The sequence below is a fragment of the Aquarana catesbeiana genome, linkage group LG05 (assembly GCF_042186555.1).
Source record: "Aquarana catesbeiana isolate 2022-GZ linkage group LG05, ASM4218655v1, whole genome shotgun sequence".
Classification (NCBI taxonomy): domain Eukaryota; kingdom Metazoa; phylum Chordata; class Amphibia; order Anura; family Ranidae; genus Aquarana; species Aquarana catesbeiana.
In genome coordinates, this window is record NC_133328.1 from 577,878,266 (window position 1) to 577,904,903 (window position 26,638).

The 26,638-nt window shown below is 42.0% G+C and overlaps 1 protein-coding gene across 2 annotated transcripts in view; it reads right to left on the reverse strand.

The window, feature by feature from the left end:
• The window catches only part of RGS22 (regulator of G protein signaling 22), a 159,579-nt gene that overhangs the window by 101,942 nt on the left and 30,999 nt on the right, over window positions 1-26,638 (reverse strand). For both annotated transcript variants that reach the window (XM_073632037.1, XM_073632036.1), the window contains exons 8-12: window positions 16,893-17,487; window positions 16,193-16,354; window positions 8,222-8,402; window positions 5,713-5,861; window positions 2,043-2,154 (exon numbers count right to left, since the gene is read on the reverse strand). In XM_073632037.1, coding sequence (XP_073488138.1) covers window positions 2,043-2,154; window positions 5,713-5,861; window positions 8,222-8,402; window positions 16,193-16,354; window positions 16,893-17,487 — 1,199 coding nt within the window. The remainder of the gene's footprint in view (window positions 1-2,042; window positions 2,155-5,712; window positions 5,862-8,221; window positions 8,403-16,192; window positions 16,355-16,892; window positions 17,488-26,638) is intronic.

The following is a 26,638-nucleotide window of genomic DNA, read 5'->3' on the forward strand; positions in this document are numbered from 1 at the left end:
CTGCCTGGGGTATTTTGACAAGCCCTGTCCAATCCCCAATCTGGATTGACAGGGGGCAGGCCTCCTTAAATACCCAGGGTCAGCCCAGCTGGGGAGGAGTGGATCAGGTGGAAGATGGAGATGGAGTGTTAGGCTGTCTGGGCCTTCGAGGGAGCTCCCCATTCTGGAGGGGTGACCTTGGGCCTGGGCTCGGGTGCGGATGAGACCCTCTTACAAACCACAGAGGTGTTCTGACCAGGAGGCACATGAGGAGCAAGAGAGGACAGCGGGAGAACACTGCCGGGTAAGTCTCCAGGAGTTCCACAGAGGCAGCCAAGAGGGAAGAGGGCTGGTGAGTGTTCACACAGTCGGGAGGACTGGGAGGCATGCCTGAGAGGACTGAGATGCAGCAGTCTGGGATGGGTGCAGAGCCAGTGTGGGGGATTGTGGTGGCATGGGCAGTGGAAAGGTGGAGCTGCAGCCAGGAGGGCTGGCAGTGCCTGAAGAGGTGTTGCTGGGAGCAGTAGCCATAGGGACAGCTAACACTTTCTATTTTTTTCCTACACCATAGGGGCCCGCGGTCCCTGCCTGCAAAGGGCATCTGCTTTAGGCCTGGCTGAGCCAGTGTCAGGACTACAGTGCTAGCTGGTCTGGGGAGTGCAAGCAAGTGATGTGCTGGAGGAGTAAAGCGTGATAGTCTGCAAGCAAGAAAGCGCAGGAGGAGAAGAGGAGATTGTATATACCGTGGTCCCAATTTTTATTGTTACCTGGGCATCTCATAAGTTTCCTATCCCTATCCAAGTTAAATTCCCCTAAATAAAAAAAACAAAAAAACAAGTGCAAGGACTGCTTTTATGTCTCTGTATGCTTGAAAAATGTGTCTGGCTGGGCAGGGTGACAAACGGACTACTACACTCAGCATCCCCTACGGGGGTACCGCTACACCTATAATTAGTATAGGAAAGGAAACCTGTCATAAAAGAAACATTTAGGATACTATTTTTATCTCTGCTTTTAAAAATGCTAGCTGCTTGGCGGCCATGCTGATAGGGCTAATGATTGTTGTCAGCTGCACACTTTTGGCCCCCATGTGAGAATGCCATGGCCCAGTGATTGTCTCAAGCCGTGTCAAATACTCCCTAGTGGGAAGTCAGGGGGCGTGTCATTTGCTCCTTTATACCTGACTGTACTGGGATTTTTTACCAAGAGTGGAAGTGGGAGTCTAAACAGTGGAGGAGCAGCAGGAAAGGTAAGTATAGACACTTAATGCTGCATAGAGGGCAGGGTGAAGAGGGTTGATAGTGCTTTAAAGCTGAATTTTGCCCAAAAAGCCAAATACACAGCTGAAATATACTGTATATGTGAACATTTCACCAGACTACTTTTGTTATTTTGTTCAGCCATTGTGTATGTGATTTACGCATCACTGGAACACTGCATAGAGTGGAAGGAGACACAACTTTGTCTATTATAGGTAAACTGAACTGAAGTAATTTAACATAAGACTGCAAGGAGACAGGGAGTTATTGCAGGAGAGACATGCAATGTCTTTTCTGCAATAAAATACACCTACCTGCCTACTCGCAGTCTTTTGCAGCATGTAAACTAAGCTACGCATGTGCATCTCAGCTTACATCGTGGCACAGTCCATGTGTGCCAGGATGAGGGACTCCTGCACGTGAGCAAGGGTTACGTCATTCCACGCCAGCCAATGGAGAGGCCTGAAGACCGACACCCAGCAAGCAACCTGGACCTGGACCTGGTGCGGGCAAGGGACCTGGACCATTACCTGGACCAATACAGACTATTACAGAGGAGGTAAGTTTAGTGTCTTTAGTTACACTTAAAGGAACACTGTTCCTCTTCCTGCTCCAAGTCTCATGACTGAACAACATAGAAGCAGAGATAGCAGTAGCTCTTGGTTCGTGTCAACTCTGTGCTCTAGCCTCTTACAACAATGTTCTATATATTGGACTGACAGTAATGTGAGATAAAGTAGAGACTCAAAGGCTAACACTGATGACCCTCCCTATCCCAGTCTGGTATACTTTAAAAATACTTACAGAAACAAGATCTTCTTCAGGTGCATTGCGATGAACTTTTGGTCCAACAATGTCTCTAGCCAGGCTAGTACGTAAAGTTGGTGCACAGCAGCTCATGGGTCTGATTCTTGTCCTATTTATAATGACATAGTATTTTTAAAATAATACATTCCCCTAGTGGAAATGGCAAGGGCATCCCCATACAGTTTTTCACTAGTAATGTGACCAGTTGTTGTGATTTTGTCTCTGCCCCTTGGCATCCCTCTGCTGGGTCTTGAGGAGTATCCCTACTTTTGCAGTGAAATTTGAGAAAACCCCATCATATGTTTGCTATGTGTCCCAATTCAGACAGCATGTTTGGAGCAGGCCTCGGACTGCAAGCTACTCTGAACAATTTAAAAGGAGAGAAAGCTTAGTCTGTCTCCACTAACAAAGGACACACTGATTTTTCCCTCATACATGAAGAAGCTCAGCTTCTAGATCTTTTACCTCTTTTTAGGAAAGAGAGTGTTCAAATCTAGTTTTTTTATCTGATAATGAAATGTGCCAGCACAGTACAGACAAGGTTAATTAAGGTAAGTATAAGTCCTATGCCCCTTCTGCATAGCAGAGGAAAACCTCAGTTGTGGAATTTTCAGATAAAAGCTAGGAAATGTGAATGTACCCCACCTTGGCATTAAACAAGACTTGATGATCTGATGCAGGGGTCGGCAACCTACGTCCCGCGGGCCGCACCAGGCCCGCCACCACTAAATGTCTGGCCCATCAGTGCACGTGATGAATAGATGTGCACCTGGCTCGCAGACATCCCCCATTGCCTTCTGCGGCTTGCTCGGGCTCTCTCGCCCAAGCGACCAGCCAGCACATCTGCCGACTGGCCGAAGACCCGAACAAAGCCAGAATCGGCTTCGATCGGCTCTCGGATCTAGTAATCCGGAAGCGATGTCATGACATCGCTTCCGGTTTACAGAAGACTTATGCCACGTACACACGACCGGACTTTCCGGCAGAAAAAGCCAGACGGAAACATTCCATCGGATATTCCGATCGTGTGTGGGCTTCATCGGACTTTTTCTTTCGAAAATTCTGATGGACCTAGAAATAGAACATGTTTTAAATCTTTCCGACGGAATCAGTTCCTATCGGGAAAACCGTTTGTCTGTATGCTATTCCAACGGACCAAAAACGACGCAAGGGCAGCTATTGGCTACTGGCTATTAAACTTCCTTTTTCTAGTCCCGTTGTACGTCAGCGCGTTCTAAACGATCGGACTTTGGTGTGATCGAGTGTAGGCAAGTCCATTTCAGCGTAACTCTGTCGGAACTCCGTCGGAAAAACCGTCAGAGTTTATTCTGACGGAAAAAAACAGTCGTGTGTACGCGGTATGAAAGGCGCTAAGTTTAAAAAAATGACAGCATTCAAAACAGCTAATCTTGGCGTTTTGAATGCTTTTAAGTACAAAGGAGGGATTTGGGGTCTTATAGACCTCTGATCTCTCCATAAAGAGTACCTGTCACTGTCTATTACTGTCACAAGGGATGTTTACATTCTTTGTGACAGCAAAAAAGGTGATCAGGAAAAAAATTAATAAATTAAGGGACATTGTAAAGATAAAATAATTAAGAAAAAAAAATTTTTTTAAAGGGCCCCATCTCTCCGTGCTCGCGTACAGAAGTGGACGTATACATAAATCGCGTACGCAAATGTAAACGGTGTTTAAACCACACATGTGAGTATCGTCGTGATCATTAGAGTGAGAGTAATAATTCTACTAATAGATCTCCTCTGTAACTCTAAACTGGTAATCTGTAGAAATTTTTAAAGCGTCGCCTTTAGAGATTTTAAATACCGTAGTTTATCGCTATTCCATTGGTGTGCTCAATTTTAAAGCATAACATGTTAGGTATCTTATTATTATCTTCATTTATTAGCAGATGAATGCGGCCCTCCATGCATTCACATACATCGAATCCGGCCCTTAAGTGGAAAAAGGTTGCTGACCCCCGATCTAATGTTTTATATTCACATCATAATTTTTGGTAACAGATATATGTGCCTTGGGAAGTATATATGAGGAGCTATATTATATTTAAGTTGTGATAGAAATGTATGAGACTGAGGATTCTTTGTGATGAGTTTTTAATGGGGATTGGTATGCCAGCATCTTTACATTTTGCATAATAAATGGTCTTCATTTGGGAATATCCTGCTGTTATTCACATGAAGTGCTGCTGTTATATATGTATATTTTTTGTTAGAATGGTATATATAATGCCCTTAGGCAAGAATACATGTACACTATATTGTCAAAAGTATTGGGACACCTGCTTTTACACGCACATGAACTTTAAAAGAAAAGTTTGATTTGTGTTTTTTTTACGAATCATATTCACTCCGATGCTGCATCTGTCCCCTGGCGCCTCTAACACTGAGAACCGAGCGATCAAACACTGCCGATCACTTGGTTCTCACAGCTCTGTAAGCAGAGAGCTGCTGTCTGTCAGTCACCGCTGTCTGCTCTGCCCCCTCCTCGCTCACTGGAGTGCTGGACTGTGGAGGGGGTAGTGGCAGCTGGCTAAGCCTCTCAGCGGCTCGTTAAGAGCCTGTGCTGGGTGTTGGTCCAGGGATCTGGCGGATCCTGACTGGTCGTGATGACACGGAGCCTGGACCGACTTCTGTGATGTCAGCAGAGAGCGGGCTGAAGTCCGCTCTCTGCTGAGTCACAGGAGTGCAAAACAAACTGCACTCCTGTGATCCACAGGAGAAGTACAGCCAAGCGACCTTTGGCTGTGCTTCTCCTTTAATGGCATCCCAGTCTTAGTCTGTAGGGTTCAATACTGAGTTGACGCTCCCTTTACAGCTATAACAGCCTCAACTCTTCTGAGAAGGCTGTTTACAAGGTTCAGGAGTGTGTCTATGGGAATGTCTGACCATTCTTCCTGAAGTGCTTTTGTGAGGTAAGGCACCGATGGTGGACGAGAAGGCCTGGCTTGCAGTTTCTGCTCTAATTCATCCCTAAGGTGTTCTATCGGGTTGAGGTCAGGACTCTGTGCAGGCCAGTCAAGTTCCTCCAGCCCAAACTCGCTTATCCATGTCTTTATGGACCTGGCTTTGTGCACTGGTCCAAATCCTCTGGTGGAGGGGGATTATGGTGCTGGGTTGTTTTTCAGGGGTTAGGCTTGGCCCCTTAAAGGGAACTAGGTGTCAGCATACCAAGGCATTTTAGACAATTTCATGCTCCCCACCTTGTGGGAACAGTTTGGGGATGTCCCCTTCCTGTTCCAACATGACTGTGCACCAGTGCACAAAGCACGGTCCATAAAGACATGGATGAGCGAGTTTGGGGAGGAGGAACTTGGCTGGCCTGCACAGAGTCCTGACCTCAACCCGATAAAACACCTTTGGGATGAATTAAAGTCTGATCTCACGCTTCTGGAAGACTGGTCAAACATTCTCATAGACACACTCCTAAACCTTGTGGACAGCCTTCCCAGAAGAGTTGAAGCTTTTATAGTTGTAAAGGGTGGGCAAACTCAATATTGAACCCTATGGACTAAGACTGGGATGCCATTAAAGTTCATGTGTGTGTAAAGGCAGGCGTCCCAATACTTTTTGACAGTGCATATTAATTAGTGTATACTAGCCAAGTCAATAATATGTGGTTATTACATGTATTGCATTAATACTTTACCGGATTTTACTTGATTGGACAGCACTGCCAGGTAAACTTTTTACCAGTCTTTTTTCAGGTTTTAAGTTTGCCGATATTAGGCTGTCGGATCGTCTAGTGAAAGAGGCACTTTTCGTTTTTGTGGGAGAAGAAAGGCTCTTTTCCAGGACCTAAACAAAGTTGATGTAAAATAATCTAAATTCATAAATATACATTCTGCACATTCATCCATTTTAATGTTTTATTTTCATATTAAAAACTGAAAATCTACAAGTACAAGCATTTAGTATGGTACTCCTTAGGAAACCATCAGCAATTATCTCTGAACTGAGCTGACCCAGCACAGCTAAAATCAGATTGGTCATAGTGGGATGTTGCACTTCATTACTCTTTGAATAAGTCAGTGGAACCAAATGTTACAGGAACAGTTGTAAAGCCTTAAGACTCGTACACACTACTAGTTTTTTTTTTCATTCAACCCATCGGATTGAACGAAACAAAAACTGACAGCTCAGGTCGGAGCCACTGTACTAAAAATCCAATGTTAGTACAGCAATCTCCCCTGCTGTTCTATTGTGTTTTGACAGTGGGGTGGCCCCCCGCCAGAACACTCCAGTCAGCGCTCTCAGCCATTGGTCAGGAGCCGGACGGCAGATCTTTTTTGGTCATGAGCCTTCGACAGAAGTCGGCCAAACAGGCGGCTTCTGTCGGACCAGCTGTCATACACAGGGGGGAGATGTTGGCTGGTTTCTATTGAACTGGCAGATGCCGGCCGACATTCCGCCCATGTGTACGAGGCTTTAGTGTGCAGGGCTAAATCTGGCCAGGCATGCCAAATCTGAATGTCTGACACAGCTTATGCTTGATGTGGAAGACATGACCTTTAAAATGTCAGCACCTATGACATCATAAGAAGTGGTTAACATCAGACCATACCAGATAGACCGGCACAAGAGTCAGCAAGGCAAAATCATTGTGCTGCACTGCTAAAGGCTAAGTTCATCTTTTTTTTTTTTCTAAATTCCAGCTCCCCTATGTACCAATATAGCATTAATGTACTTCTTTTGCAGAAATAAAAAAGCTTTCTATTTATCCTACAAAGCCCTCACCTCAGTGTTCAGCTTGGTGTATAAAAAAACAAAACTTATCCTGGACGGACCTTAGGATGTGGTGAAGACACAGGAAGGAATTTACCAGCTAACCTCATTAACATATACCCTACATCTGCCCTTCTACTCCAGGAGATCACTCCCATCTCCTCAGCTGCACATTTTTCTAATGTAATCAGTGATCACCGTTCACATTAGTACTCAGGCATCCATTTTTTTTGCCTAAGGACATTATATATACCATTATAAATAAAAATATACATATTGTGTAACAGCAACACCTTAAGATGTGGATAACATACTAACACCAGCAGCATATTCCCAAATGAAGACCATTTATTATGCAAAATTTAAATACAGGCATACCCCACTTTTAAGTACACAATGGGGTTTATTTACTAAAGCTGGAAAGTGCAAAATCAGGCTCACTTCTGCATAGAAACCAATGAGCTTCCAGGTTTTATTACCAAAGCTTAATTGAACAAGCTGGGGTTAAAAGCTAATTGGTTTCTATGCAGACGGGAGCCTGATTTTGCACTTTCCAGCTTTAGTAAATAAACCCCATTGTGTACTTAAAAGTGGGGTATGCCTGTAATGATGGAATAGAGAAGCTGGACTCTGAGGTAATGGCTATTTAGGCTAAATAGAAAGTGTTTTTATTTCTGCAAAAGAAGTACATTAAAGTGGATGTAAATGTGATATATGAAATTTGAGCTGGGCACATATATCTGCAGTGTTTTGTTATCTTTCTTCAAAGCACTATGTCCCGTAGCTGTCTCCTGCTCCATTCTTCTGTTATCAGCCTGATAACTCCTGACATGTTCTCCGACATATATGGTAAAAGCAGGCTGAAATTTGTGTTGGGGAGGATGCTATAAATAGATTAGCAGAGTCCAGAACCATTCATCGAACAGAGCTGAAAGTCTCTACCTATGAGGAGAGGGGGGTGTGTGCCTTTCCTCCAATCAACTGTCTTGGCTGTATGCCCAGGCTTCACTGTAGTGTTAACCAGGAAGAGAAAATCTTAAAGTGCTGTGCATAGTAGCGCATTATGACTAACAATTTCTAGGGCCCCATTAAAAAAAAAAGGCTGAGGTTTAATTTAAGAGAACAGAAATCTCTACACTTCAAAATAAATAATGGCAACTGCTTCCTAAAACAGAAGAACAGGTATCTCCATGTACAACATACTTGCAAAATCCAAAAGATGGCACATCCTCAGTTTAAGAAATGTGCGTTGAAATTAAAATTATTTCTTGAGTCAAGAAAACAAGCATAAACTGGATTGACTGTGACAAAGCAGGAATATTTATATCCCATTTTTATTACTGTCATAATCTGTCAGATTATTTGTGTTAGAAGTTTCAGATTGTCTTGTAACTAATGCTGACTGATTAGAATATAAACATATGAGCACTCACCGGAAAACTTGCCACTGATATCCTTGGTGCACAAGACTTGGGTCTGAGAGGTAACAATGATATTGTCTGTGCAAAGGGGTCTGCATCTCTTTTAGGTCTTAGTTGACGGTCATACCAAAATTTAAGATCTGCACCAACTATATTAGCAGACGGTGTATCAGCCAAACAAAACCTCGGCCCCCTTGAATGAAATAAATGCAGCTGTTTCAGAATTTTACAAAGATCTTACCCAGATTAATAGATTGAAGAGCAGGCAAAGCTCTGACATTTTGGAGGTAGTGTTGGAGCTTGCTCGGTCTTACCCGTCTTCTGTATTCTTACTGGCTGCCTCCACTAACTGTCAGCAGCTCTTACTTTTCTTGCAGTGACAGAGTCTTTTTGGATTTCATAAGCACTGCAATTCATATGCCGCGTACACACGATCGGACATTCCGACAACAAAATCCTGGATTTATTTCCGACGGATGTTGGCTCAAACTTGTCTTGCATACACACGGTCGCACAAATGTTGTCAAAAATTCCGAACGTCAAGAACGCGGTGACGTACAACACGTACGACGAGCCGAAAAAAACGAAGTTCAGTAGCCAGTGCGGCTCTTCTGCTTGATTCCGAGCATGCGTGGAATTTTGTGCGTCGGAATTGTGTACACACGATCGGAATTTCCGACAATGGATTTTGTTGTCGGAAAATTTGAGAACCAGCTCTCAAATTTTTGTTGTCAGAAATTCCAACAACAAATGTCCGATGGAGCCTACACACGGTCGGAATTTCCGACAACAAGCTCACATCGAACATTTGTTGTTGGAAATTCCGTGTGTACGCGGCATTAGGCTGCCATTCCCCCATAACAAGAAAGAGCCTTGGAACAGATATATTTAGCAGAAAAGGCTGTCCTACTTCTCAAATGGTTAGTGATTTGATGACTTTGGAAACCAAGGAAAAAAATTATAATAATCTGGGTCAAAAAAGAAAAACAGTTTAATCTTTGACTGCTAGCTGTATTAATGGGCCCTTTTTCTTTCTTGAAAATGAAACAAAAAGAGAAATCATATACGGTATCTCACAAAAGTGTGTACACCCCGCAGATTTTTGTAAATATTTTATTATATCTTTTCATGTGACAACACTGAAGAAATGACACTTGACAATGTAAAGTAGTGAGTGTACAGCTTGTAGAACAGTGTAAATTTGCTGTCCTCTCAAAATAACTCAACACACAGCCATTAATGTCTAAACCGCTGGCAACAAAAGTGAGTACACCCCTAAGTGAAAATTTTCAAATTGGGCCCAATTAGCCATTTACCCTCCTGGTGTCATGTGACTCGTTAGTGTTACAAGGTCTCAGGTGTAAATGGGGAGCAGGTGTGTTAAATTTGGTGTTATCGCTCCCACTCTCTCATACTGGTCACTGGAAGTTCAACATGGCAACTCATGGCAAAGAACTCTCTGAGGATCTGAAAAAAAAGAATTGTTGCTCTACATAAAGATGGCCTAGGCTATAAGAAGTTTGCCAAGACCCTGAAACTGAGCTGCAGCATGGTGGCCAAACCCATACAGTGGTTTACCAGGACAGGTTCCACTCAGAACAGGCCTCGCCATGGTCGACCAAAGAAGTTGAGTGCACGTGCTCAGCATCATATCCAGAGGTTGTCTTTGGGAAATTGACATATGAGTGCTGCCAGCATTGCTGCAGAGGTTGAAGGGCAGGGGGTTCAGCCTGTCTGTACTCAGACCATATGCAGCACACGGCATCAAATTGGCCTGCATGGCTGTCATCCCAGAAGGAAGCCTCTTCTAAAGATGATGCACAAGAAAGCCTGCAAACAATTTGCTGAAGACAAGCAGACTAAGGACATGGATTACTGGAACCATGTCCTGTGGTCTGATGAGACCAAGATAAACTTATTTGGTTCAGATTGTGTCAAGCGTGTGTGGCGGCAACCAGGTGGGGAGTACAAAGATAAGTGTGTCTTGCCCACAGTCAAGCACAGTGGTGGGAGTGTCATGGTCTGGAGCTGCATGAGTGCTGCCGGCACTGGGGAGCTACAGTTCATTGAGGGAACCATGAACGCCGAGCATGATCCCCTCCCTTCGGAGACTGGGCTTCAGGGCAGTATTCCAACATAAAAATGACCCCAAACACCCCTCCAAGACGACCACTGCCTTGCTAAAGAAGCTTAGGGTAAAGGTGATGGACTGGCCAAGCATGTCTCCAGACCTAAACCCTATTGAGCATCTGTGGGGCATCTTCAAACGGAAGATGGAGGAGCCCAAGATCTCTAACACCCACCAGCTCTGCGATGTCGTCATGGAGGAGTGGAAGAGGACTCCAGTGGCAACCTGTGAAGCTCAGGTGAACTCCATGTCCAAGAGGGTTAAGGCACTACTGGAAAATAATGGTGGCCACACAAAATTTTGACTCACTTTTGTTGCCAGTGGTTTAGACATTAATGGCTGTGTGTTGAGTTATTTTGAGGGGACAGCAAATTTACACTGTTATGCAAGCTGTACACTCACTACTTTACATTGTAGCAAAGTGTCATTTCTTCAGAGTTGTCACAAAGATATAATAAAATATTTACAAAAATATGAGGGGTATACTCACTTTTGTGAGCTACTGTATATACAGGCAGCCCCCGAGTTACAAACATCCGACTTACATATGACTCATACTTACAAATGGAGGGAGACAACAGGAAGTGAGAGGAAAATTACCCCTAGGAAAGGAAATTCACTCCTGTAAGAGTTATCATGGGAAAAAGGTGACTCCACTGATGCTTTAACATGGATCCTTGTTTCCACAACAACCCAAAATTTTCAAAATCCAGTTGACACAGGGAAAAAAGTGAGGTGAAATCTTCTGAACAGGGGCACAGACAGCAAAATAAATGTTACAGGGGTATTAACCCTTCCCTATGCTATCCAAAAAATGTAAAAATAATTTTTTTGGCTGTTGTTAAAAAATTTACCTGTTCCAACTTGCATACAAATGATGTATTATATCCAGGGACTGACTGTGCATTAAAATGAAAGTTTATCTATACCTAAAAAAAAATCTCATATATTGCAGCCTGGTGATTCTTTAAGACCCCTTTCACGATGTTAAAGGTGATCACATATTGTTGTATGTCCCGGTGAACCGGTTATCTGATATAAATAAACAATTAAAAAAAAAAGACCCCTTTCACACTGAAGGCGTTTTAGCAATAAAAATAGCGCCTGTAAAGCACCTGAAAAATGCCTTCCATGCCACCCGAGTGCTTTCACACCGGGGCGGTGCGCTTGTGGGACGTTCTGAAAAGTCCTGCAAGCAGCATCTTTGGGGCGGTTTGGGAGCGGTGTCCCAAAACATCCTGCCCATTGAAATGAATCGGCAGCGCTGCCGAAGTGCCTGCAAAGCGCTTCGGCAGCGCCACAACACGGGTGCTTTTAACCCCTTCTTCTGGGTTAAAAGCACCCAACTAGCTGCGGAAAAGCGCTGCTAAAATGACAGTAAAACTTTACCACTAACATCGGGCGCTTTCAGTGTGAAAGTAGCCTTAGTTTTCTTAAAGTGGTTGTAAAGGCACAAGGTTTTTTAACATTCATGCATTCTCTGCCTGAAGGTAAAAAACCTTTTGTGTGCAGCAGCCCCCCCATCCCCCCTTAATACTTACCTGAGTCTCCTCTTGATCCAGCGATGTCTGGGGACTCGCACTCCTAATTGTCAATTGAAGCCAGTGAGCCAATCAGGAAATGGAGGGGACGAGGCCAAGCCACGGCTCCATGTGTGAATGGACACACAGAGCCACGGGTCAGGAGCGCGCCTGCTTGGGTGCCCTCACAGCAAGCTGCTTGCTGTGGAGGCACCCGCCAGGAGGGAGAAACCAGAAGTGCCGGCATGGGACCCAAGAAGAGGAGGATCCGGGCTGCTATGGGCAAAACCACGGCACAGAGCAGATAAGTATAACATGTTTGTTATTTAAAAAGAAAAAAAACAAAAAAACAAGGCTTTAATATCACTTTAAGCTTTTTTTTCCCTTTATTTAAACCTGACGATCCAGCCAGTAACACACTGCTTGTATTAGGGTGTCTCCACTCTGGATGTAGGAGCAAGAAAGCCACCCTTAGAGCCCTTTCACACTGGGGCGGTTTGCAGGCACTATTGCGCTAATAATAGCGCCTGCAAACCGACCCGAAACAGCCCCTGCTTTCATTCCAGTGTGAAAGCCTCGAGGGCTTTCACACTGGAGCGATGCGCTGGCAGGACGGTAATAAAAGTCCTGCCAGCAGCATCTTCGGAGCGGTGAAGGAGCGGTGTGTATACCGCTCCTTTACCGCTCATGCCCATTGAAATCAATGGGACGGAGCGGCTATACCGCCGGCAAAGCGCCTCTGCAGAGGCGCTTTGTGGTGGTTTTAACCCTTTCTCGGCCGCTAGCAGGGGGGTAAAACCGGCCCGCTAGCGGCCGCATACCGACGGTAAAGCGCCGCTTACAATAGCGGCGCTTTACCGCCAACAACGCCCCCGCCCCAGTGTGAAAGGACCCTTAGACAGCAGCATTGTCAGCCTGGGGAGAGGGTGGTGTTAGATGCACTATCAAATTTGGATGAACTTAAAGCGGGGTTCCACCCAAATTTTGAACAATATCTGTATGTATTCTCTTCCTTGCCTAGATGCTGACATGCCGTTTAAAAAAATTTAAATCGCCGTAATTACCTTTTATTTTTCTATTCTTCTTTGCACTTCCTGGTTCTCCTCCCGTGGGAGTAGGCGTGTTTCTAGCCTCTCCCAGACTCCTGGGAGCTAGTCTCAGGCTTCCCAGGATGCCACTGAGCATGAACGGGAACGAGCGGTGAATGCTGGGAGCACAGCATTCACCACATCCAGGAAATAAATGCTTGTGGGCTTCAAATGCCCACAATGAAGATGGAAACCGCCTGCAGTGAATAATATAAGTTATTCTTTCCGACACAGGCGGACATATTACACACAATATGTGAGTATGTAATGCTGAGAAGAAAAGTTTGTGAATGAACTCAAAAAAAAAAAAAAACGATAGATAGGTGGACCCCTGCTTTAAGTAACAATTAAAAGCTGAATTTTAGGGAGATAGAAAAATCCTGGACTGCCGCACTCCATACAAAAGAATCTTTATTGAAAAATGAGATTAAAATCCAAAATAGCAGACATAACAAAAAGTGGGCACAGCGGGAATAAAATGGCTAACGCATTTCACATCCAAAGATGCTTACTCATAGCTCAGTGCGGCAGTCCAGGATTTTTCTATCTCCGTAGACTTGAGCATAGCCAGCACCCAGCACTGTGTAGTAGGGTGGGAGTACTCACGAAAGTACGGAGACTTCACAGAGCGGCATTTCCTTTGTAACTCCACTTTTGTTGAAAAAATCATTCCCCTCTAGGTGATCTATGTACATTGCAAGGATTATAACAACCTTTGTTGCAGATTGCTACCTTTTCTTATTCTGAAGAAATCACTGTGTGTTCATCTGTGCCCATGTGTTCAGTGGGTCTAATGGGAGTGGTTTCAAATTATCAACCAGCTGGGCACTGAGGAAAGCTGCAGGGTCTGCATCCCTTTAGACATGTTCCTATTGGGAGTATCTCACCAAAAATGACATTTTTGTTGCAGGGGATGCCTGAAATCGGACTTGTATCTTAGTGCAGACTTCTGGGAAAATCAGTGAGCCAATCACACAAGCAGGAAATTGTGTTTCTGTGGAGTGTTCAGTACACACTTCAGGTAGCCATATTGCATTGCATTTTCAGAAAATGACAGCGGCTGCAGATTAAAAAGGAAAGGTACCGTATTTTTCGCACCATAACATGCAATGGGGGAAAATGTCCCTGCGTCTTATGGAGCGAATACTGACCAGGCACCGCCCCCTTGTCGCCGCCATCAACAAACTATTGATGTCTGTGTAAACGTGTGTTATCCTAGACACCTTTACCACTTGAGCGTTAATTCATTTCAATGGCCAAAATAAATTATTATTCTGGCCAATGGAATTAAAGCGAAGTTCCACCCAAAAGTGGAACCTCCACTTATCTTCTCCAGCTCCCCACCCCGCTCACCCTCCCTCTGAAGGTCGCCCCCCCCTCTTCTTTCCTCTGCCCCCTGGCCAGTAAAAAAGCACAGCGCACTTCACGCATGCTCAGTAAGGGAACCGGATGTGAAGCCAAAAGGCTTCACTGCCAGTTTCCCTTACAATGAATGGCGGTGGCAGCACCCTACAGCAGATCCGAAATTCGGCTGGGGAGCCGACATTGCAGGCTCCCTGGACAGGTAAGTGTCCATTTATTAAAAGTCAGCAGCTACAGTATTTGTAGCTGCTGGCTTTTAATTTTTTTTCCCAGGCGGAACTCCTCTTTAATTAACACCCAAGTTCTTGATGCACCTAAACGTGTTACATGCGTTTACAAACGTCAGAAATGGCCAAGGCTTTTTTTCTCAGAGAATAAGTGCTGGAACTTCTGAGTCAGTTCTTGTCTGCCCCTACCCACCTCTGAGCACCATACCTTGGTTCCACCCCCTACCCACCTCCCAGCACCGCCCCATTTAGAAGAACCAAGTATAATTTTGTGTTGCTAAGTAATTGGTATGGAATTTGTTAATGACAACAAGAAAATCAGTAAAATAGATCCCCCACAGCTAGCAGCAATATACCCCCCAGGCAACAATGTATTCCTCCAGAAACAATGGACCCCTGCAACAAAATATCACCCCAGCACTAATAGACCCCTGGCAGTGACAACAGATCTCCCAGTAGCCAGCGTCAATAGATTCTCCAGCAGCCAAGAACAATAGACCCCTTTCTCAGCAGTAGATCCCTCAGCGACAACTGCCCCCCCCCCCCCCCCAGCAACATAAGCCCCACCAGCAACAATAGACCTCCTCAGCAACAATAGACTGCCATGCAAAAATACATCCCATCCAGCAACAATAGATCCCCTAGCAGCTAGCTTAAATAGACCTTCCAGCGCACCCCAGCACCCATTGCCATTACATACATTTAGTGCTGGATATGCCGGAACTGCGTTTCCCTGCGTTCACAGTGAAAAAAAGCCCTGGAGATGGCCAAATGCATGAGGCCTAAAGCTGAACTCCACCTAACACTTTTTACAGAGGAACTATACTTCTCTGGGGTTAACATTAGTGTTAAGCTCTCCTTACCTGGTCTGCAGGGGTGAGCTGAAATATCCTAGTGTTTACCAGCCCAGTGAATCTAGCCATGTCCCACTGTCATCCACCAAAGGCTGGCACACAGTAAATAGGTGCCAAAAATTATATTCAAGGCATGCAGTGAACAATAACTGTTAGGCTAGGTTCACACATGCAGCTTTTTACAGTGCAGACTAGTATCAGTGTCAGCTCCAGATTAACTTTATTTATTCATTGATGTTTCTGCACAGCGGCGCAGTGTGTTGCGCTGTTGTATGTTGACGTGCCTTCAAATACACTGTGTAAATATGCAGGTCGCCACACATCGTTTAAATGGGCTCTTACAGTTACTAGTGTGCTTATGTTAGCTCTCAACTTAACCATCAAGCTGTCAGATAGCTGGTGTCATAACTGATCACATGTGCAGCACCATGGCAACTGCAGATCAAACAGAGGCTAAGATGGAAGCTTCTCTGGCTGCAAAGGAAAGGAGGGTTTAGTTCAGCTTTTAATGGTTTGTCTCAACCCTCTAACTGCCACTTTTGCTGGACAGCTTGGTTCATTAACTGAAGTTAAAAAATATCAGATTTACTTGCTGGATCACCAGTTGAAAATAAAGTGAAAAAAAAAGAAAACAAATGCAGGCACCACAGTATAAGTATAAGCATTAGTAAGGGTAAGCTGCAATATATTATTTTTTTCTTTTTGGGTTTAGATATGCTTTAATTGTAACATTGACTTATTTCAGATTTCTCATAAATGCAGAAACTTTTTTTTTTTTTTATTTGAATGGACAGAGATTCTTACCAGTAAAGAAGGAGTCGCTTGACAATTTCACCCTGAACAGAGTGTAGATGGCTTTCACTCCACTGATTGGTATCGAGAAGGTCCAGTTTCATTAGGACTTCACCCTGAAGATAATGGTCTCCGGTGGCCACCAGGTATATTTTTTTCATCTTGTTAAGATGACTGGAAAAAATATTACAAGTACAATATCACATTATTATAGTATAATGACATACTGCGGATGACTTACTAAAACTGGTGCACACAGAATCTGGTGCAGCTTTGCACTGGTAACCAATCATTGGGGTCATACTCTGAAGCTTGCTTCTTGAATTTGAATACAAATTATATGTTGTAGCTGTCCCTCTGTTTTCCTATTTCTAGGAACATTGCACATTCTGATTATATTGGTCTTACACCTTTATAGGTTTTGCACTTTTTTTCTTTAGTAGATCAGTAGGGGGCTAATTTCAGTCCTCATTGGCCCATGTTCAGGTGTGTTACAAAAATGCCCTTTTTGCACTTTTAGTGCAGATTTGTTTACACTGCTGATGGTTTTTTTTTTTTTTTACATCTAGAGGTTATATTTGACACCGCAGCCAATTTGGGCTTTTTTTTAGAAAATAAAGAATATCCAAGTACCTATCTCCATCAATACCCAGTGCAAAATATATTTTTTAAGTATCAATATCCAAATAAGAAACTGGTGCAATATGAGTACCTCTGCTTTCTCTTCATGTCAGTTATAGCTTTCAGTCGTTCAATGTCCATCCATAACCAGAATAGTTTTTCCCCAGATGTTCCTTTTATAAAAGATTTAAACCTTTCAAATGCTTTCCGGCTGTGGATATGGGAGTATTCATGCTTATTACGTGAGGACTCCAGGTCTTCCGGCTCATCGCTGTCTGATTCCGAGATGTCAATTTCTTCTTCAATTGTGGATTCAGAGGTGGTGGAAAGAGCGCTTGTGTTCTGCAGAGGCTGAATCACCACCTCTGATAGGCTGAAAACATCAATCTCACCTGCATTATGTTCCACCTTCTCTCCATTAAGCTTGGATACCGCAGTCTTCATAACTTGATCAACATAATAAAAGGAAAAGTCCTCCATTGTTGGGAAGACTGGGACATTTCTGTCCTGCACATTTTCTTGGTCTTTTTCCTGCTGATCTGTATTATTTGATTTCTCTTCTTTCTGCTCAATATAAATTCTTACTGGACTGGGGATAGGAGAATCTGCAATGGATACAGAATACTCATCTTCTTCCTGAACACCTTGTGCGTTCTTCAATATTGCAGATATGGGTTTCTGTGATGCTTAAAACAAATACAATATATAAATTACACTTTATAGGACTTAGTGCATTTGGGGTGAGCAATCAAGACACAATGAGGTGGATTTACTAAAGGCAAATACACTGTACACTGCAAGTGCAGTTGCTCCAGTGCTTAGTAAATGAGGTAAAGCTTCACTTTGAAAAGAATACCCAATTACATGCAAGGAAAATAGAAAAACAGCATTTTTGCTTGCATGTGATTGGATGATAGAAATCAGCAGACCTTCCCCTCCTATACTAAGATCTAGAGCAGGGATATACAATTAGCGAGCGGACCTCCAGCTATTGCAAAACTACATCATACCTCTGCCTCTGGGTGTCATGGTTGTGGCTGTCAGAGTCTTGCTATGCCTCATGGGACTTGTAGTTCTGCAACAGCTGGAGGTCCGCTAATTGCATATCCCTGATCTAGAGCAACTGCACTTGCAGTGCACAGTATATTTGTCTTTAGTAAATCAACCCCATTATGTATGCTTAAGAATTAATATGTTCTGTATATTTATATATTTTCGGTTTCTCAATATAAATGTTAATATTAGTTTTGCATGATGTACATAATACATACATAAAATAAATACCTTAATACCTGTAAAACATATATGTGCTATACAAAGGATAGGGGGAAAGAATGACATTTAAAATGTGTAATAGGGAACACATTCTTCATCATGAAGCAGATATGTTCACCTTGATAAAATTCTATTAAGGCTAAACACCAAGCAAATAGCTAAATACACATACGTAATACATATATGGGTATGTGCACTATTTTGCATAACATAGAAAAACTACATTTATTCAGTTGGTCCTGAAATGCAGACACCCCTGCCATACTGCATAGGCAATCCAGTGACTTCCCCTTTCACCACTGCATTTAGGAATGCAGCTTGCTTACTGAACCATTCACAATCTTATTGGAGAGTGAAGCTGAAACACACTAACAGGGTAATCGCTATACTCTGCTCCCGTCTCATGTCAGAAGCTCCATTCTTAAGCCGGATCAAAATTTGGGTCGTATAGAGGGGTGATCTGTTGAACGCACAGGCTGGAAAACTTCTTATCAGTGTATCCTGACAGCAGCAGAAACCGCTGTCAAAATATAATGTCCTGACAGGGGGGATTCCTCCATCCACCTCGAAAAAAAACTAACCGTCTAAGCCCGGCATTAGGCTTCCTGTACAGGGGATCACATGAAGCTAATATAAGGAAAAATATAGGTACTGATACTTGCAGTAATAAATGTGTTTTTAAAATATGGCTGTACAGCTTTGTACAGTGTAAGGCTAGGGGCACACAACCATAAGGACAACATAGACTGTAAACTTCAATACAAAATATACAGATATCAGAGAAGCATAAGAGAAAGTACTGACTGCTTCACGCCTGTCTTTGCTATGATAATATTCCCTCTTCTCTGCCTCTATTTATCCCAATTTGTTTTACAAAAAACATGGCAGGAGGTAAGCGGTTCCCTATTCCCCCGTATTTTATTGCTTTAAAAATGCTACAAATACAGAAAAATACCTGTTGATTTGCCAGTAATGCAGTGTGCTCCTAACCTTCTATAGTGACCTGACAACAAAGTGCCTTTGCTGCACCAAAATCCCAACCAGCGTTGTCAGCTCTGATTGCTGGACTACAGACGTTTGCCTATATCCCCCCCCCCCCCCTATTCCTCTTTCCATATGCTTACTTTGGTTTATTTCCTAGCAAAATAATGCTGCCGCCTATACTCCCAAGAGCCTGCCCAAATGCTTGGCTTTTGGGAGATGTACCTGCACCTAGAGTATGCTGTCCAGTTCTGGGCTCCAGTCCTTAGGAAGGATGTACTGGAAATGGAGCGAGTACAAAGAAGGGCAACAAAGCTAATAAAGGGACTGGAGGATATTAGCTATGAGGAAAGGTTGCGAGCACTGAACTTATTCTCTCTGGAGAAGAGACGCTTGAGAGGGGATATGATTTCAATTTACAAATGCCGTACTGGTGACCACACAATAGGGATATAACTTTTCCACTAAAGGGAGTTTAATAAGACACATGGCCACTCATTAAAATGAGAAGAAAAGAGGTTTAACCTTAAACTGCGTAGAGGGTTCTTTACCCTAATGCCGCGTACACACGATCGGATTTTCCGACAACATATGTTCGAAGGGAGCTTGTTGTCGAAAATTCCGACCGTGTGTAGGCTCCATCGGACATTTTCCGTCGGAATTTCCGTCAAACAAACTATGAGATCTGGAGCTCAAATTTTCCGACAACAAAATCCGTTGTCGGAAATTCCGATCGTGTGTACACAATTCCGATGTACAACATTCCACGCATGCTCGGAATTATGCAGAAGAGCCGCACTGGCTATTAAACTTAATTTATGTCGGCTTGTCGTACATGTTGTACGTCACCGCGTTCTTGACGTTCAGAATTTCCGACAAGATTTGTGTGACCGTGTGTATGCAAGACAAGTTTGAGCCAAAACATGGATTTTGTTGTCGGAATGTGCGATCGTGTGTACGGGGCATTAGAGTGGCAAGGATGTGGAATTCCCTTCCACAGGCAGTGGTTTTATCGGGGAGCATCGATAGTTTCAAAAAACACCTGAATGACCACAAGATACAGGGATATTGTCAAGGAAGACGTCCTAGCAGCCCGGCTGACAGTAGAAGATCTGTGCGCAGAGTTCCTATCAAAAGAGCCGCCCGGCGCGTGCGCCATGTGACGGTACTTGGCGCCAAAAGCACTATTTAAAGAAGACTGTCACCATGCCATCTTGCTGTCCGGTCTACAGCGTTCCTGAGACCCCTTTCCGCTTGTTATCCTGCTTACCTGATTCCTGTTACCCGGCTTGCCTTTGACCTTGTCCTGACGCCTCTTCTGCCTGCTCCTTGGTCCTTCGCTGCCCGCCTGTTACCGACCCGGCCTGCTACAAGACTACGCTTTGCCTGCTGCTCCTGTACTGTATCTGCCCACCAGTGTATGACCCGGCTTGCCTGAAACCTGTGTTGCCTTATGGGATTATGTGAAATCTCCATTAATCGCTGTAAAATATTGCAATTAGAAATATATTTCAGTTAGAGGGAAATATATTTAAAATACTGAGTGTTGTGTTGGTGTTATTGTAATTAGTTCAACTTCAAAGGTTGGCCTTTTGTTCTCCCTGAGAACATCTTCCCTGGGTAGTAAACAACAGCCTTCTTTGACTCATCCAATCAGGCTGTGCCCAATATACATTTACTAGGTACAGTGACCAATTAGGGAGAATTATATTAGCCACACGACAGAAAGGGGGGGGGGGATATAATGCATTGTGACCAAGCTAACTCACTCTTTGGTGTGGGAACAGACAGCAGTCAGCAGGCTGACCTGAAGTTAACAGGTAATCTAATATACTTGTATTTTATACTGTACTGTAAATATGGGTGTTGTGGGTAATTTGTAAATACCATGTAAGCCAGGAGACCTACACTGTACATTGTGTTGTAAATACTGTTGGGTGTGTACTTTGTATAGATTACGTAACCCTATTAATAAATGTGTATTGCGGAACGAACTACCTCTTTGTTGTAAGATCTCTCAGATCTAGATATGTATATGTCCATACTACTACAATGATTGAGGTGTATGCACAAAATACAGAACTAGTCAACAAAATGGCGAACACGAAGGGACAGAAAAATTTGGTGGTCTCTTTCAGCAATATCTCAAGGGGTTGCAATATCTACAAAAGGCACACTTTGAAAGGGTTTTTCATTTGAATGCTAAAAAAATGAACATTGGGTGCTCTATGTGCTCGATATAAAAATGGGCTATAAGAAATAGCTGTGTTCTACAGTGTGTAATTAATAGGGAGCCTACGAGGAACACATAACTTTTGTTAAAAGCTAAATATAATATAGAATTGGTACATGAAGAGTCCAGATGCATTAGAAGGAGATGAAAAGAGCTGTTGCCCAATGTTTCTATGCATGAAGGTTCAGTCTATTTAAAAAAAAAAAAAAAGAGAGCTGTTTCCTGTATGTATGCATATCAACAGGAATTGAGAGCACAGCACAAAAGATGGATAGGGAGGACAGACAGTCTTTAGAAAATGTGCTACTTGTAGCTAACAATATTGGCAAACTGTTGCCAGGAGTGCACATAACATTTCATGCAGATAATGTCTTGCAACAATGTAAATTGCTGGGAGTTGCCAACTCCAGAGATCAGGTTAAAGTTTTACTATTAACAGTTAACTTAGACACATGGTCTTCCCTACCAGACCATGTTAAAGAAGGAAGAGCAGATTACAATGAAACTGTAGATGAATTGCTAAAAATAATATATCCCTTTGACCTAGGCTTAAAAGCAGCGTATAGAACAAAACAGGAAAATAATGAGAATCCACTTCTTTATGCAAACAGGCTATGGTCAGCTTACTATGTAGGCAAACGGAGAAACGTACACAGAGAGGACCCAGAGTACAAAACCCTCCTAATAGCTAATGCCCATCCAAAATTTAAAATTAAATGTGGATTTTTTATAAATCCCCTTAGAGATTCATATCAATGCATCATGGACTGTATGCACAAATTTTTTCATGTAGCCAGAAGGTCTAATTCTGTGAAATCAAAGATTTATCACCAGAGTACAAACAACAAAACCTGTTTAGCAAGTCACACTACAGGAGAATTTGCCACCTTTTCAAACAGAAAGAGGCACCATTACAATTACAATGCCTCCAAAGATAAGATCTATAGGCATGGCCCCCCAGGTACTAGTCAAAGGCAAATAGCCTCATGCTCCCCTTTGAATGTAAATTCCATGGAAAGTGATCTCAGATTACAGCACAGGAAATCAGTTCTGAAAGAGGTTAAGTTAATTAGCACAATTACCTCTCTTGAAAATGAGATTGAACTACTGAAGTCGCATATTCATAATTGGGAAAATACCAATAAAATAATGGAAACATCACAACATGTTCTTAAGGTAAAATATGAAGCATGCCATGCAGATGTGGTACAGTGTAGGAAAGAACTGAAAGAAATAAAACAATCTTTTGATCAAATTGTTAAGGTCCCACAGAAAACCATCTGTTCCATTCAAGCAGAAAATACTGGAAGGGGGGCCAACCTATCTATGCTATCTGCTAGGACTTCACCTTACTGGGAACAAACCTTAAATATAAGCAATGTAGAAAAAGCAAAAGAAATACCAGATCTAATGTGTCATTCAGATGTCTATGATCTGAGTCATTTGTTTTCATCAGATCCAAGGGTGAATGTCAGTGAACATATACCAATGTAAATATGTAAATGTAACAATGTGGCAGTGTTTGTTTTCTTTGTGTGAAAGAAAGGGAAAAGGGTAATAACTTTTGTCTAAGTTATATTTTCCAGGTGCAGGGAGCTCATGAAAAAGTATTTACATATTAATCAGGTGTATCAATATAAATGTATTTATACATAAATACATACACCTAAGGTAATGTATATTAGGCTAGGTATTCAAACATGGTTATTAGTAATACAGGTGTTTATCTTCCCCAAAGGATCAGAAGACTGCCATAAATATTCAAAGGTATAGGGTACAAGAAGTGTTTAGTACAGAAGCCTACTCTTGCTTCATTTTATATATTTTTTATTTATGTATTTGTTTTTGGTTGGTGTTCTTGGTTTTTGTTTGTTTTTTTTTGTTTCCTTTCTCCTGTTTGCGTAAACACATAACAATTCATTTGCGATTTATCAAAGCTCTATCCAGGATGTATGGGTTCAATCTAAATGAATGTGTGTGTCTGAGTGATGGAATGCATGGGTATGAACTGTCCATGTGTAAAGAAAGATTTTTTTTTTTTTTTGTAGGGGATACTCACCATTGTTTTTATAGCCAACAATAAGTGTGATCACACTAATGCGCATGCTTTGTACTGTTTATGATTATTTTATTAATTTTTCTCGTTTGTAATGAGCTCAATACTGGTACCAGTTTAAATTAATACTTTTTTTTTACAAGTTTATATGTATTCGCGAATAAATAACCTGTGCACAGATAAGAGATCTCCATCCCTATAACTCTGAGAAACTGTAGGGATTTTGTTTTGATAATTTTTCCTTTTCTGTGGCTTAGAGTGAAGTTTCATTCACTCTAATACGTGGAAAATACATAACAATGCATTGCTTTGCACCCTGTGGCATCTTATGGATTCAGTAGATCTGGTGTTTTGTTTTTCCTTCCAAATTGACACATGTGCTGTTAATATGTGTAAAGGTTTTATGTCTACAGGTTGTCTTCTTAAACTTTAAGTACTTACAAACACACCAGGTTTCCTATAACTTTTTGTTTGACAGAGTACAGATATGTGGGTGTGTCTGTACATTTTCGACTGTACTTACTGTGGATGGACGCATTATCTCAGCTGGAAGTCTGTTCCAATCATCCACTACTAGTTTAGTCCATTATGAACCTCTCAGATAGGTACAGTGAGGTGTTATTAATTTTTGAGTTTTGTATTTTAGGAGAAATACACAGACAAGGACAAATGATTGGACCCAGATTGGACAAAGTACTTTGAAACACAGAGGACCTCAAAACATAATTTTTATTTTTTTTTATGTTTTAAGGAGAAGCCTTGAATCCAATTAATTGCAGTCAGGCCCAACTAAATTCTAAAAAGAAAAACATTTAAACATTTTTTTTTTTTTTTTTTTTTAAACAGAGATCCTGCTCTCTGTAATACAAGTTCTTGTGGCCTGATTGACGTGCAAATAGATTTGCACTGAGAGTCAATTAATATGTTAATCACCACCGACAGAGGGTGTTGCCTTTTGAATAGCTACAATGTTTGAAGGCAGTTTCAATGTTTTTTTTTTTTTTTGACAGAATACAGATTCATTTTTTTTTTAATTTGTTACATTTTTTTTTCTCTCATTTTTATTCTTCTTTTTTCTTAACGGTAATTTTTTTTCTTTACAAAAAAAGAAAAACAAAGGGGGGAAGAACGATTTTTAATTTTTTTTTAATTCTTTTTTTTAATGTTTACGATTTTTCTTTATTTCCTATAGTATTATTTATTTATTTTTTATTTTTTTTTTTTGTATGGTGATTCTTGAGTTTGGTGTCACTAGGGTGAAATAAATAAATAAACAAATTAAAAAAAATAGGGGAGTAGGGGGGAACATTATATGGAGAACATTTAAAATGGTTAGAAATGTTGATATAGAATATTAAAGCTTCCCTACAGCATTTTGGGGATGGACCAAGTTCCAACAGTTTTTCTTCTCTCTTTCGACATTGGATAATTGTTATATAAATGTATGTGATTGTAGCTATTACCAAATATGACAGTAACACCTGGGTGTTAGCAACAGTCATGTGACTATTTTCTGTGTATATGTGACATACAATCCTCTCTACAGTTCTAATATTGGGCAGTCATCATATGTGGTCATTGATCAATTTTTTGTTTGTTGGTCAGTTTTCTTTTTCGTGCCATAACTAAGTTCAAAGAGCATTGTGTGAATATCATATAGATATACTGGGACTGGTGAGACTCATAGTGATTGGCAAATAGCAGGGAGTATAGTACAATTGTACTTAAGAGTAATTTAGTTTGATTGTTCCTGAAGCCACTAGTGACTGATGACATCACACTTATCCGTATTCTGAAATCAAGTTATTTTGGTCTGCATAGGCGACACTGCCTAATCTGCACTGAAAACTCTTAAAGTGATGACCTCTTCCGTAGCCTGCTAAAGGCAGGATTCATACAGTAGCTACACACGGTAGCCAAGGACGGAGCTATATGCCCAAAGGTTTGGCACCAGCCAAGGTTGAACTGTACCCAGTTTCAGTAAAAGGAGTTAGTGGTGAGTTGCGATGGCAACAAAACTCCCCGGAACACGTGAAGGGTCATACACGCACACACAACGTGGTATTCCACAGAAGGTGGGGCAGAGGTACTTGCAGGCATATGACAATGGAGGAAGAAAGATGGGGGGATGAAAATCAGACACCTGGCTGAAGTGCGTAACCATTCAAATTGTTACACATGTCACTGGGAAAGGGGTCTCATTACTATGTCGCAGTATATCTATGACAATTCTAATCAAAGGTCCTTACGGCTCAGACTTTCCAGACAAGCATTCAGTTGAATGCATATGTTTTAAATGTACTTGTGTTTTTATTTCTCTACCTTTGTCCACATTAATAAAGTATAATCTTAGAAAGCCAGGAAAAGCTGGTCCCCAGGGTATTATTGTATGCTGTATCCACTTGGAATCACCAGTGAAGGCCTTCCCAGAAGCAAGGGCAACAGGACCAGATTCGCCTTATGGACTTTCGTACTGTTATTATCGGACTATTGTTATTATTGGACTGTTGAGAACAAGGATCCTCATGTTTTTGTTTTTTTTTTCTCCTTATTGTTTTGTTTTGGTGCTGCTTCTCATGATTTCTATTTTGGACTTATGACATCCAGAACAAGTGATGACTACCAATACTGGGATCCAGAAGTGTGAACTGTAGAGATGGAGAGTTTAAAAGTTTTTTTTTTTCTTCTCAAAGAGTTTTATTTCATTTCAGAGGACAAAGTCAAACGTGCCAGATATTGAAGGAGATTGCACATAAACCATTATTCTAGGTGTGGCCGAGTCTCATATTTTCAACTGGCCACAAGGGGCCATCTGTTGCCTTATGGGATTATGTGAAATCTCCATTAATCGCTGTAAAATATTGCAATTAGAAATATATTTCAGTTAGAGGGAAATATATTTAAAATACTGAGTGTTGTGTTGGTGTTATTGTAATTAGTTCAACTTCAAAGGTTGGCCTTTTGTTCTCCCTGAGAACATCTTCCCTGGGTAGTAAACAACAGCCTTCTTTGACTCATCCAATCAGGCTGTGCCCAATATACATTTACTAGGTACAGTGACCAATTAGGGAGAATTATATTAGCCACACGACAGAAAGGAGGGGGGGGATATAATGCATTGTGACCAAGCTAACTCACTCTTTGGTGTGGGAACAGACAGCAGTCACCATGGGCTGACCTGAAGTTAACAGGTAATCTAATATACTTGTATTTTATACTGTACTGTAAATATGGGTGTTGTGGGTAATTTGTAAATACCATGTAAGCCAGGAGACCTACACTGTACATTGTG